Raw genomic sequence first — 14,009 nt, forward strand, 5'->3', positions numbered from 1 at the left:
AGAAAAGAAAAAAAAAAATCCCCCTTCCAGCTCCTAATATATTTATTTAATCGGCAGAGCCGTGCCGAGCCAGTGGGCATGCTGACGAGCCGCTCGGGTGGTTAATCAGTCAGGTTTAATTGAGGCTGGCCCTGGGTACAGTTTGAGCTTCCGCGGTGCCTATTGTCCAAGGACAGCAAAGTGCTTTCCAAGCACTAAATCTTATCGCAGGCTGCGAGGCAGGTAAGGATATACCGGGATTATTGCCTGCGCCGCTGAAACGCCGCCAGCTCCGGCTGGGAACACATCAGCTATTTACCAGTGAGTGGCAAAAGCGATGCAGCATTTTAGGACCGAGCGGGAAATAGAATCTGGTATTGAACTGGAACAGCGGCAGTAGTTTTAAAATGGGAAATAAATTACCGGGAGGGGGGTGGTGGGGTGGGGGTGGGGGGTCGGGACACCGAGTTAATGGCTGGAAAGGGCAGGAAAGGGCCGGCGCTTGCGGTGGGATCCGTCCTGCCGGCGTGAAGCGGGACACGGTGCCTTTGCGGGGGGACCGGGAGGCGCACAAAACGCCGTGGTGTGGTTACAGGGTGGCACACCGGTGACGAGGGGCGGAGGGGACAGCGCGGGGCTCCCCGCGTGGGGCCGGTCATCAAACCCTTTCTGGGAGGGGGCGGCTTTGTAAATCCCCACGTCCCTCGGCCGTGGGCTGGCGGCGGGCGGGGGGTGGCAGCGGCTCGTTCCTCCCTCCGGGCCCCCCCGGCGGGCAGGTCGTGGCGGGGGGAGCCGGGGAGGAGCCGGGCCGGGGGCGCCGGGGCCGGGAGGCGGCCGGCAGCCGCCCTTCCTCCGCGCCGCCGGCACGACCCAAACTTTCGCACCGAACTTTTATCCCGGGTTTATTTTTCTTGCTGCTCGTAGATATTTTGCTGCCGGTTGGGAACCTTTTTTTTTTATTATTATTATTTTTTTAATTGTTGCCGTTGTTTTATTTTATTATAATTATTTTTTTTTCTTTCCTTTCTCGCTGCCTTCCCCCCGGCGGGAGGAGGCGGGCGGAGGGGTTGGGGGGGGAGCGCTCCGCAAACCCGCCCCCCGAGCCTGCGTGTCCGGCGGAGCCGCGGGATGAGCCGGGGGCGGCGATGAGCGCGGCGGGGCCGGGGGCGGCGGCGGGGCCGGGGGCAGCGGCGGCGCCGCTCTCCCGCAAACAGCGGCTGATGGCCGCGCTGGCGGCCGGAGAGGCGGCGGCGGCGGCGGCGGCGGGCGGGGGGAACGGCCCCGGGGCAGCGCAACCCCCGGCGCCCCCGCTCTGCTGCTTCATCTGCGGCGGCGGCATCAGCCGCGGCAAAGAGCTCAAGCTTCAAGTGCGACCCCCCCGCGACCACCGGCCCTTCTTCCCCTTCCTGCAGCACCAGGAGCCGGCGCCCGGCGCCCGCGCCGTCTCGGCGGAGGGCTGCGCCTTGGTCTGCGCTGTCTGCCGCTGCTTCCTGGGCGAGCAGTGGGACTCCTTCGAGCGCAGCCGCACGCCGGTGGAGAAGCGCATGTACTGGCTCAAGCGGCCCCATCAGTGCGAGGCGGCGGCGGCGGCGGGGGGAGCCGGGCTGCGGCGGGGGGCCACGGGCTGGGACCCCTCCGCGCCGCCGCGCCGCGCCGCCGGCCACCCGGAGGAGGAGGAGGAGGAAGAGGAGGAGGAGGAAGGGCCGGCAGCCGGCTCCGAGCTCTCCGAGCTCTCCGACGCCGAGCCCCTCTCGGAGCCCGAAGGGGCGGGCGGAGCGGCGCGGGTCCCCCCGGCGGCGGGCGGCGAGCGGGGACCCCCGTGCTGCTCCTCGGACAGCGAGATCAACATCACCAGCGAGGAGGAGGAGGAGGAGGAAGGCAACGAGCGGCCCGCTTGGGCACCGGGCACCGCCTGCTACATCTGCGGCAGCCCCTTGGCACCCGGCGCCCAGCACCGCGTCCACGTGCAGAAGCAGGAGAAGACCTCGCCGGGACCTTTCTTCCCGTTCCTGTGGCTGCACAGCCCTCCTCCGGGAGCCCAGCCGCTGTCCCCCACCGGCAGCACCCTGGTGTGTCCCTGCTGCTTCGCCTCCCTGATGCAGCAGTGGCAAAGCTTCGAGCTGGCCAACGTGCCCGTGCTGCAGCGGCTCTACGTGGTGCCCCTCAGCGCCGGGGCCATGCCCGCCAAGGGCCGCCGAGGGATGAAGGAGGACGGGACGAGCATCCCGCCCGTGCCCGAGGCTTGTTACCTCTGCGGGGAGGAGTGCGGCAAGGAGGCGAGGCCGGTGGCGGCCAAAATCACCAACGGCAACGCCAAGAGCACCATGCATTTCCCCTTCCTCAGCCTGCTGCCCTGCCCGCCCGGCGCCAAGGGGCTCAACAAGCACTGGGAGGTCAGCAGCTGCCGCAAGTGCTTCGGGGTGCTGCAGGACCTGTGGGCCATGTACAGGGCCTGTCACAACGAGGAGCTCATCTCCTCCGTGCAGAGTTTCCTGGGGAGGTACCACCAGGTCTTCTCGGCCAGTGACCTCGCCGGTCACCCCGCTGTCATCAAGCCCGGTCCCACCTCCGTCTGCTACATCTGCGGGGCCGAGCTGGGAGCTGGCAAAGAGTTCCAGCTCAACGTCAACCCTCCGGGGCGATTTGGGGAGAAGGAACCCTTTTTCCCCTTCTTGACGGTCTACCCGCCCGCGCCGCGGGCCAGACCGGCCGACTCCACGGGGCTGGTGGCCACCTGCATCCTGTGCTACCACGACCTGCTGGGACAGTGGCTGCAGCACGAGGGCAGGAACTCCCACCACCCCAGCAGCGCCTGGTCCCGGCAGTACAAAGTGGAGACCTTCGTCTGCTTCTTCTGCCGGCAGGAGAAGAAGCGATGCCTTGGATTAAAAGCGGTTCAGGTGGCCAGGCTGCCCGTGTTCCTCTACACCCTGCGCGTGGCCAACAGCCTGCTGGTGGACGACGGGAAGCAGCTGACCATCGGTGCCTGTGCCGAGTGCGGGGCCGTGGTGCTGGCTGGCAAGAGCATGACCCCGCCAGAGCTGCTGGCAGTGGCACCCTCGTCTCTCCTCCCCAAGGTAAGGCAGCTGGTCCGGACCCCATCCCTCCTATCCCAGCGCTTCCCCACCTCTGGAATCCAGGAGGAGTTTGGAGCGGTGACATAGATGGATGCTCTTCTTTTTGGGTCTGGTTCCTGGGGGCGTGTGCTAATGGATGGGGTGCCTTTAGCGATGAACTTTTGGAGCTGTCAAGTTGGGAAGGAACAGATAAAAATCCTTCCAGGAGGTGGGAAGAGCCAAGACCTGTCCCGTTCCAGAAGTGTCCGTGTTGTTGGCAGCTTCTCATGGAGGAGGTGGGAGCCAGGACAGAGGAAATCCCAATCCTGTCCTGCCTGTCATCAAGAGTGCTCAGAGGTGCCAGAGGGGTGGGAGGCCTCCCTCTGAGGGAGCATCCTTGGGAAGCTGGAATGAGCTCACAGGCTCTGTAGGAAACTTCCCAACTTATCCCCAGTTTTACAAGGTGCCTTAATGAAGGGATTTCCCTTGGAGAAGCCCTGGTTTTGGTTTTTTCCCCACAGTGGATGGGTGAGCACAGGGCTGGGTGCTCCCCACCCGTGCTGCTCTGCTTATCCTGCAGTGAGGGCTCCCCAAAAGCCCTGCAACCCTGAAGGGTGTCGTGGATGTCACGGCCCAGGTGCTGCCAGGTTCCCCTGTTGCTCCTTTCTGTGGCTCCCCCTGAGCTTACACAAGCTGCTTTGGGGACATCACCTCAAAGGCACGTGGTGGAGCAAAAGTTTATTCCTCCCAAGCTTGTGTTTCTTGTGGGATGAGGAAATAACAGCTTCTTACCCCCAAAATTCCAGCTTGTGGGAGCTCTCCAGAGCCACCGCTGTGTGTCACCAAACCAGGCCCCGGGCTGGCCTCTGCCAAATGCCAACACCCCAAATCCCCGAGGTCACTTTCAAAGCCTTTCAGCTCCATCCACAGCCAGAACCCTGCAGCTCTCTGAGGCGCTGGCATTTTCTTTAGAAATGTAAACCAGCCCTTCCAAGACAGCGCTCCTTTTCTCTCCCGTCGCTCTCCCTTGGCTGCTTACAAATATAATTTCCCCTTCAGCTGGGCTGGCTCCTGAACCTGGAGGGGGACACTGCTTGGAAAGCCACCAGGCAGGAGCTGCATTCACCTGGAGGGTGCCAGGATGGCATGGGAGGTTGGGTTGGCACCGGTGCTGGGAATCCTCTGGAAACTGTTGCTTTTGGGGGGGTTTCCCCCAGAGTCTGCCAGCCTGAGCTGGATGGTCCTGACATAATTTGGGGTCATCTGTGTGGATGCAGTTGGATGATTTTCACGGTTGCTGGGTGGGTTGTGAGGCCCATGTGGTCACGGGTCTGGTGGCCGTGGAGGACTCGGGATGCGGTGGGTGCTGATCCAGGGGTGATGCTGGAGTGCCCCAGCACAACCCAGCTGGGTGCAGCTGATGAGAGGGGCATCACCTGCATGTCCCCAGCTGGTTTGTCAGGCCTCTGCCCTCTCCTTGGTGTCCCCCAGGCCACCTGATGGGGACATTACGGACAGCACTTGTGTTCCAGCAGGGATGGGTTCCTTAGTGACCTCCCCCCAGATCCCAGCATTTTTCAGTCCTTGTCCCCACTGGCCTCAATCCCCACCTCCCACGAGGACACAGAGTGTGTCCTGGGGAAGGGACACTATTGACTTCCTCCTCTTGTTCCTGGGTTTGCTAATGAGCAAATTAAGGGGCTGCTGCAAGGGGCTGAGTGGCAGGAGGCACAGCAGAGCCGCCTGGGGACGTGGTGGCCAGGCTCTGCCGTGTCCTGGTGGGGACTCTGGCTGGCCAGAAGGTCCTGGTGCATTTTCCCTCCCTGTCTCCACATGCTTTCCAGCAGACTGAGACCTCACAGATGTCAAGGTTATTTAAAACACGGCTTAAAGCTTGGGTAGGGCACTTGGTTAATTTAGCTGTACCCTTGTTCAGCCACACTTGCTGCTGAAAGTCACCCCAGATGAGCCTTTCACTCTTGTGTGACGCCCAGGTCCCCGTTCTGATGGGACCAGGCTGGAGGGAACGAGCCTGAGCAGTTAAAATCATCTCCCCAGTTCTCCTTTCAACTCTACAACTTCATTTTTGGGCTGCACTTGCTTTTTGGCACCCCCTGCACACGCAGCTGTGGTCTGCTGCTGTCCTGTCTATGTGTGTTTGACACAAATGGCTCAAAGCTTGAGGTCAATACCCCAAAAAGCCACCAGATATCCCCACATCTCCCACTTTTAGCAGGGCAGCAAGATCAGGATCGGGCTAAGGTCCTCTCTGTGACAGTGTGGAGGTGCTGCTGAGGGACCCCACGTCTGTAAGGAGGGAGGAGCCACTGATATTTTGGATGGGTGGTGCCTCTGGTTTGGTGGCGGGGAGCAGTGGAACAAGCGATGCTCTGTGGAGGTGTGGTGGTGCCTGGAGTTCTCCCTGCTGCAGGAGGATCCCCTGGAGGTGAGCTCTGCAGAGCCCTGCTGTGGTTGGCAGACTTGGGGCGGGTTTGGGGCCTCCCCTCCAAGAAAAAAAATGGCAATGCTGGGTGTAGAAAAGGCACCTGGCGTGGGCATCCTTTGGCTTGTCACCCTTGGTCCCCAGATGCTTACTGTGAAAACTGATTTTCTTTACAAGGGGAAGTTGTGTAGATCAGTGCAATTATTGGTGCATTGAGCTTGGGGTGTCCAGGTGGGATATCTCCTCCTGTTCCTCTGGATAAATTGCCTGTGCATCCCACTGGGATGTGGATCCATCCCAGGAGGAGCTGGCTCCTCAAGCAGATGCTGTTGGGATAAACCACAAAATGCCCAGATTTGGTTGTTTCCCAGAGGTGACAGTGACGTGTTCCTGGCTGGCTGTGCCTTCTCAAGTCACCCCCGGGCTCTCCAGCCCTCTCCACAGGGGTGAAGTGATGCATTCCCAGCTCAAGGGCTGCTTCTCCTCAGCCTGTCTGACATTCTCAGTGTCCTGTGTTCACCAGGAAAAGGTTTCCCTGTCTTCCAGCTCTTCCTATCTTCACGCTCCACTGCTCTCTCTGCACTTAGGTGCCTGTAAAAGTGACTCCCCTTGAGGTTTCCTGCGTTTTTTTTCCCCTTAAATACAACTTTTTGGAAATACTTCCAGGTGTCTGGAAAGCTCTCAAATCCTGCCAATAACTCAAGCGCAGCTGTTCAGGACAACCAAGGGATCAGGTTTTCCCAACCCATGTGAGTTCTTGGATGGCAGGTCCTTGTCCCTGGATGTCCTGTGACAAGGTGACCCACTCAGGGGGTGAGGGAAGGCTCTGGATGTTGTCACTGAAGGCTTTGGCAGTGTTTCCCACAGAGTTTCCCTGGAAAAACTGGCTGCTCATGCCTTGCATGAGTTGCTGTTCCTTGGGTAAAAAGCTGTCTGAGTGCTGGGCCCGGAGAGTGGCAGGGAATGGGGACATATCCAGTTGGTGGCTGGTCACCAGTGGTGTCCCCAGAGCTCAACATTGGGGCAGCAGAGCTGGGGAAGGGGCTGGAGCCCCAGGAGGGGCTGAGGGAGCTGGGAAAGGGGCTCAGCCTGGAGAAAAGGAGCTCAGGGGGGACCTTGTGGCTCTGCACAATCCCTGACAGGAGGGGACAGCCAGAGGGCTCTGCTCCCAGGGAACAGGGACAGGAGCAGAGGGAACGGCCTCAGGCTGGGCCAGGGGAGGCTCAGGGTGGATTTTAAGGAAAAATTCTCCACTGGAACTGTCATCAAGCTCTGGCACAGCTGCCCAGGACAGTGGTGGGGTCTCCATTCCTTTTGAGGGATTTAAAGGTGTGGCACTTGGGGACATGGTCACTGCTGGCCTTGGCAGTGCTGGAGGAACGGTTGGACTCGACGATCTTGGAGGGGTTTTTCCAACCTAAACAAACCTGTGGTTCTGTGTTCAGTTTCCTTGGGTGCCGTGGAGGTGTTGGCATCGTGCTCCTCGGGAGCAGCTGGATTCCACTGCCTCTCCCAGCCTTGTCCTCAGGCCGCTTTCTGGGAAGCACGTGGTGTTTTCCATGCTCCATTCCCACTTTTCAGAGCACACCTGGGGCTGGTTGTGTGGGGCTGTGCACAGTCAGGCCCCGGGGGCTGAGTTCACTGTATTTACTAATTGCCAGCAGTGCTGTTGGCTCAGCTGGAGATTTGGCCCCTTCTGCAGGTTCCCAGCTCCAAAGGTCATGGCTGCATTTCCAAATCACTGCCGTCGAGCTGACAGCTGCTGGTGGGTACTTTCCTTTTGGCTTTCAAAAAGGGTTTTTGGGCAAAAATCAAAGAGTTCTTGTGTTCTCTGCTAAACCTTGTCCCACTGATGCTGAGCGGCAGCCAAAGCTCCTGGATGCCAGAAAAGCAAACCCAGAAGGCGGGGAGTGATGCCTGAGCCTTCCTCCTGCATTGCACCAGGCCAAATTATGGGATATTTGGGTGCACTGCAGCACCAGAGTTAAGAGATCCATGTAGGAAACGCCTCTGCCCTCTGCCCTCTTTGCATCTTTTATGGATTTTGAAGGAAATCAAAACCCTTCTGGCCACTGGCAGCATTTGGGGTGGTGATGCTTTTTCAGCCAAGCTGATGGCACCTCTGTGTGCCCAGCCCAGGCATCATGTGTGGGCTCCAGGGGGGTGGCACAGGCTCCAGTTGGCTTCTCCTCATCCCTTAAATAAGGAGCAGAGCTGGCCTCACTCACCTCAATCTTTTGGCTTCCAGTTCGGGTTGGTTTTGGTGGTTCTACCTGTACTTGTGGCCGTTTTTGCCGTCACGAATTGCAGCAGATTCAGAGCAAAATCGTGCCAATTTAAGCCAACTTCACTGGGATAAACCTGTTCAGTTTGCAGCACGAGGAGTTGTTTTTAGTGAGGCCTATGCTCAGCAAAGCAGCTGCTGCAGACCCGGGCTGGCATTTTCGGGTGAGATCTCAATCCCAGCACGGAGGTGGCAATATAATCATGACATGACTTCATGTCTCGGGGCACGGCCTCCCTGGGGATCGTGTTCCCAGATGGCAAACAAAGAAACAACGCGGGGAAAATGTGCTTTTTCCTGCCGCCGAGGTCAGGGCTGCGTCGCTCTGTGGGAACTCTCCCCTGGCTGTCCTTCCTCATCCTCACTCACCTGTGTCACAGTCACCCTCTGGGGTGGTGGCTTGTCCCCATGGGATTTCCAGCTGGGGGTGTTTGTCCTTCAGCCACGCTGTGGGGAGCAGCACTGGGGTCTTTGCTTTGGCCGGGCTGACCTTGCTGGACCAGCTGTCCGAAATTCCAGGGCTCCTGCGCCGCTGCCAGCGCCGCGTCCTGCAGGCCTTGTGCTGACTCCACAGCTCACCAGCTGGCTGCTATATATTTATTTTCACCCTGCCCTCCCTGCTCTTTGCTTTCTCCCCGCCTTTCCCAAAAGCAGCAGCGCCGCAGGACTGGCAGCTTGAGCAGGCACCTGCCAAAAACGCTGGTCTGACACTGTGCTGCACCCCCTGGAATACCCCCTGTGGGCACCCTGGGGACAGGGACCGGCTCCACTCTCACCCCATGCGGTGAAAATGCTTTTGCAACTGCTGGAGCATCCTCTGGAGCGGCAGCCAAGTCGGGAGATGGGGTGACGGGACGAGGCTCTGGCTGCTGTGGCCGGACAGATGTTTTGTCCAGACACTTGGCTTTTCTCAGCCCTCCGGGAAGCTCAGTCGCAGAGGGCAGCCTGGGATGCTCCTTGGCTGCTTCCCAGCGAGGAGGGACTTCCCTGCACAGCGGCGGGGGTGCCTGCTTTTCCAAGTACATCAGGGATGGCAGGAGTTGGATTTTCAGTCCTCAGGATAGCCGCTGAGTCCTGTCCTGACAGCTCTGTCACTGTCCTTGAGTGGCAAGGAGCTGTCTCCATCTCCCCAGCAGGTTTTGGGGCACAGCTGGTTTGCCAGGAGCCTGCTTACATCTCTCTGGCTGCAGTAGATGCCCTGGATCCATGCCCATGCTGGTTTTTTGGGTGAGGAGGGCTCTATTTGTTCCCTGATGGCACCTTTGGCTCCTTTTTTTTTGGAGACAGTCCTATGCTGCTGGGCAGCATCTGGCCAGATGTTCCTCCCTGCAGCAAAAGTGCCGCACAATGCCATCCTGGCCTGGAAGGGACAGCATGGCCATGTCCCTGCGGTGTGTCAGGGGGACACTGGCCCTCCCTGGGGGCACATCCAGGGGGTGGTGAGGCAGGAGCATCCCTGGGAGCCGGGGCAGGAGCCCGGTGGCGGCGGCAGCCTCCCAGCCGCGCCGGGCTCTCTCCCTCTGGGAGCAGCTGGCGGTGGGAGCTTTTCCAGCAGCACGATTGCCGCGGGCCCCGTCCCAGGGCTGTGACAGCCCCGTGTCCCCACGGCCAAGGCGGGTGGCAGCGGTGCCTCGGCCGTGCCTTGGCTCCTGGTGGTGCCGCAGAGCGCCGCGTGCCAGCCGCGCTGCGGGGACTGCGGGGCTGCTCCTGTGCCAGAGGCACTGCTCCCGGCTATCCCGGCCTGCTTCCCTTCCCCGGGCCGTGGGGAGGGTGCCAGAGCCCCAATGCCCAGCCCAGGTCGTGCTTTGCTCCCGGTGCTGGGTGAGCAGCTGCTGCGGCCTCTCCCCGGCACATGTGAGCCGAGCTGTGCCGTGGCTGGATAAACAGCCCCGTGCAGCTGCTCTGGCTGCTGTGTGGCTCCTTTTCCAGGCTGGATCTTCAGTAGCAGTGCAGGGATGGAGGGGATGGCTCCAGGGTGGATTTTTGGCCGGGCTTGGGAGAAGGGTGACGTTACCTGGGTGCGCTTTGCAGCCTGGCGTGGGTATGACGCCGCTTCTCCCTCTTTAGTTTCCCTTCTTTTCCTCCCCCTTTTCCACGTTAGCACAAGTGCTGCCGGGCTTTAGTAGCTCTCGGGAGACTGAAGTCATCTGTTTACCCACGGAGCTGGCGCGCTTGGAGCAGCAGCTGCCCCGGCTTTCCCTCTCCAACCTGCTGCAGAGCGTGTGGTGACCTGCACCGGGGCAGAGCCCTGTGCTGCCCTGGGCTGCCTCACATCCCATACACGGGGCTGGGGTGTCCATGCTGTGGTGGTGCAGGTCTCCATCCAGAGAACTCCCAACACTCTGTGTTTTGGTGGCCCCGGTGCTGGATGGGCCATTCCCGGTGTCCCAGGGACCTGCTCCAGGATTTACTGAGGGTTGTTCCAGAACCCCAGGCACACAAACTCAGGATATCACTGTCTCTGCCCTGGTGCTGCCTCTTCCCATCACCTTCTGGCAGACCTGGCCACAGCATTACCTGCCCTGGTAGCCCAGCAGAGCCGGGTCTTGGCAGGGGTGAGGAGATGAGTTTTGGGGTTGGCTTTGACCAGGAATGAACGGGGAAGGTCCTGGCACCCCCCAGGAGGGATGTGAAGAGGGCAGCAGGGCTTGCAGGGACTGGTTTGCTGTCTCCCAGTGAATTTTTGTCTTCCACTTTGGGAAGGTCCTGATGGGAGAGGGGTGGTGGCCACCCCACAGCCAGGGACATGCCCTCCTTGTTTGGGATGGACAGCTGCCTTCCCTGGCCAAAGGGCAGGAGCCTGGACTGCTCCCAGGCTTCCAGCCCCTCAGTGACCCCCTCGAGGCTGTGTCCTGGCGTGCTGTCACCCAGTGTGTCCCCAGCACCTGCTGTTTGCAGGCTGGGGATTCCTATTGTGGGTGCCCGTCCCTGCAGGATGTGCAGCCCATGGCACAGCCCAGACTCTGCCAAAACTCCAGGCTGGAGGAGTTTTCCCAGCTCACCCTCCAAAATGGTTTTAATTGTCCTCCCCAGCTCTGCCCCTCCGTGGAAATGGAAATGGGAACTGCATCATCTGATGGATCTGAGGGGCCACCCCCAGCCACCTCTGTCCCTGGGGACACCAGGGAGGGACCTTGGAGCTGGGAACATTTTGGTGACAGCCAGGACATGTGGCTCTTGCTCAGTGTTTTGCAGCCTTGGTGGGACAGCCAGACCCGGGAGGGAGAGACACGCAGACAGCTGAGGGTGTGGGGCACACAGCAAATTGCCACCATCATCTTCCAGCTGCTTCCAGCATGTTTCTGGAAAGGGGCTGACTTTTGTTTGGCCGTGAAGCTTTACATCGAGTGATGATCAAGTGCTGATGATTCCAGTTATTCTCCTGGCCAGGAATAAATGTATATTTATATATAGATATATAAGGATGGATGTCTTTTGCCCTCCTCCTTGTCCTCACTGCTTAACCAGCCACATTTTCTTCTCCCCACCGCTCCCCCCGGCTCTGGGAGCAGGCAGCAGGAGTTACCACAGAGTGAAAACGCTGCAAAGACAAGGCCTTTCCGTTTTCCCTGGAGGCAGCAGCGGTGCCAAGGTCAACCTGGTGTGGGGACAGGGCTGGTTTGTCACTGCTGGCCCCGGTGTGGGGCTCCTGGGGAGCGGGGGGAGCCGGCCCTGCTGCCTGCAGACACAGTCCAGATGCTCCGGCTGCGGCGTCTCTGGAGGGGGAGATGAATTCGCTCCTGCCGTCTTCTGTTTTCAGTCCAGAACATCTGCACAGTAACTGGGAAATCTGGGCTTTCTCCTGCTTCTCAGCCAGGTCCTGTCAGCCCTTTCCTCTTCCAAAAAGGGGCTTGGTGGTTTTTTTTGTTGGTGGTTTTTTGTTTTTTTTTCCTCCCCTTCCCGCTATTGCTTGTGCTGTGTAACCTGCTCCCTGCTGTGCATCCTGTCAGGCCTCTGCTTGGATTTCACTCCATAAGGAGCATTTGGAGGGACCTCCCCATGTCAGCCACCGCCTCAGCTCAGGGATGTGGATCCCCAGGAGCAGATTTTTCTCCCGAGGGGCTGTTCCCTTGTGGCACTGGGATCACCCAAGCTGCTGTATCACTCATTCCAGGGTTTTTTTTCCCTCGCTGATCTCCCCGTTCTCATGCTGATCCTGCATCCTGGAGCCCGGGTGCTGCACGCTGTGTGCTTGGGGCTGCACAACCCCTCCCAAAAGCTGGCACTGGGGAAGCATTTGAGGCTGCAGCAGGGTGGGGGCCACCCTGCTCCCTGTTCCCTGTTCTTTCCAGCAGTGAGTGGCTTGGCCAGGCTGGCCCCGGGCTGGCCAGGACAGCTTTGGCTTGGCAATATCCCACACGGGTGAGGTTTGTTCCGCAGCCGCTGGCTCGGGCTCCTGGCAGGGCTCTGGTGGGTGCTGGGCACCTCCTTTTCCATGCTGCTGCTTTCCACCATGCCGTGGGGACCCTCAGGAAGCATCACCCCAATAACTGAAGACCTGGAGGAGGAATAAATCCTGCTGTCGTGTCCTTCCTCCCTTTCCCATGCACAGACAGGCTGTGCTCTCACCTTGACCTTCCCCACCGGAGCTCCAGTGACCCCCAGTCGTGCTCCATTCTTTACCCATCCCTCCTCCTTCTCCTTCATTCACAACCATTTCCTCCCTCCTTGCTCATCTTTCAGTCCTTTTGCTGTGTTTTTTCCCCACCCCTCGCTGCCCTAGTTCTGCCTGTGCTGGCCCCGTGCCCGGTGCCCTCTGCTCGGAGCGGAAGGAAGGGCTCCAGGGAAGGACGGTGACCTCGGGGTGATGCCAGCAGGGCTTTGTCCTTGGCTGGGGAAGGACTGACAGACAAGGGACTGACCCCTCGGAGGGGCTTTGGGGCCGTGGATGTCACGGGTGCTGTTCCCCCAGGCGAGCAAAGGGACAGAGGAGGAGGGAGATGCCACCTCTCTTTTCACACTTTGGGGACCTTGGGACAAAACACAAGTGGTGCTGCCCCCCTCTCTGGGTTCCCTGCTCCCAGAGGAGGGGGGAAACCCTCGGGATGAGATGATTTTGGGTGGACCTGGGGCCAGCAGGCTGCCTGGGGAGGGTGGCTGCGAGCTTGGCACCCTCAGACACCTGGAGGTGACAATGCGCCCGGTGTCCCTGTCCTGGGGACAGCCACACAGCACTGCCCTCACAGCTGCTATTTCTGGCCTCTGCCAGGGCCAGCAGCTGCTGCCCTTTCCTTTGCCGTTCCCTCGGAGCCGTGGGATGGATGGAGACAGGATGAGGAATCCCCCCAGCGTGGGCAGCCACGGAGCAGCTCCGTCCCTCCCGGGATCTTCCCTCGCTGTTCCCCTCCCGTTCCGCGTCTCTCTTTGGTGGGTGGCTGTAAAAATAGCACTTGGTTTGAGTCGGGAGGGGCCCGGGGTGCAGGGGGAGGTCCGGTTTCTCCCTTTCCTGGAGGAATTAGGGAGGCCACATGCTGCCAGGAGTGTTTGGCTGGTAGAGGCAAGCGGAGGCTCCGAGGAGGCGAGCAGGCGTCCGCACAGATGGAAATTTGATCACCCACGGCTCAACAGATTGTTTGATTTATTTTAAAATCAAGCAGATGGCTGCAACAGGAGTTTGTTTAAGTTCAGCTCCGAGCTGGGCCAACGGCCAGGATACTCGGGGGTAGGCGTGCCAAAAAATGTTCAATGACTTTGGTCATCACCCACCTCTCCTCCTCCTCCTCCCCTTCCCTCGCTCCAGCGCACACACCCCGCTCCCCCTCTTATCACATCCTCGCCTTCATCTCTTGGCTCCTGCATCTCGCTTTGTCTCTCCCGGCGGGCTCAGCCTTGCCCTCTGCTTTTCCTCCCCTTCCAGGCGCTCCAGAGGGTTTAACTCTTCCCCAGCCGTCCCCTGGCCCTGGTTCCCTGGTGCTGGAGGGTCACACTGGGGGTCGTCCCCAGTGGAGAGAGAGGGAGAACCCCCATCCTTGGCCTCTCTCCTCACGCCTGGCTTCTCTGGGCCCAATGTGGGGGGAGTGGGGACCTGGCTGGATGGCCAGAGGGATGCCCTGACCCATACCCTGACCCCTCAGGGCTGTCCCTCCATGGTGGGGAAGGGGTGGATGGATCCTGGTGTCCCCCTACCCTGCCCCGAATTGGTGGCAGCCTGGGTGAGTTGGGCTCCCAGCAGTGTGGGACCCTCCTCTCGGGGTGTGAGGGGTGAGCTGGGCGTGGAGCAGAGCCCCTGCTGCAGCCCGTGGTGGCT

The 14,009-nt window shown here is 60.1% G+C and overlaps 1 protein-coding gene across 4 annotated transcripts in view; it reads left to right on the plus strand.

The window, feature by feature from the left end:
- Positions 1-1,124: 1,124 nt before the first annotated feature.
- Positions 1,125-14,009, plus strand: part of GSE1 (Gse1 coiled-coil protein) — a 98,323-nt gene continuing 85,438 nt past the window's right edge. Inside the window, exon 1 of one of the 4 annotated variants that reach the window (XM_066327476.1) lies at positions 1,125-3,056. In XM_066327476.1, the coding sequence (XP_066183573.1) occupies positions 1,125-3,056 (1,932 nt within the window). The remainder of the gene's footprint in view (positions 3,057-14,009) is intronic. The other 3 variants (XM_066327479.1, XM_066327477.1, XM_066327478.1) reach the window with 3 other exon arrangements.

This window comes from Sylvia atricapilla, chromosome 12 (genome assembly GCF_009819655.1).
Source record: "Sylvia atricapilla isolate bSylAtr1 chromosome 12, bSylAtr1.pri, whole genome shotgun sequence".
NCBI classification, from domain to species: Eukaryota; Metazoa; Chordata; class Aves; order Passeriformes; family Sylviidae; genus Sylvia; species Sylvia atricapilla.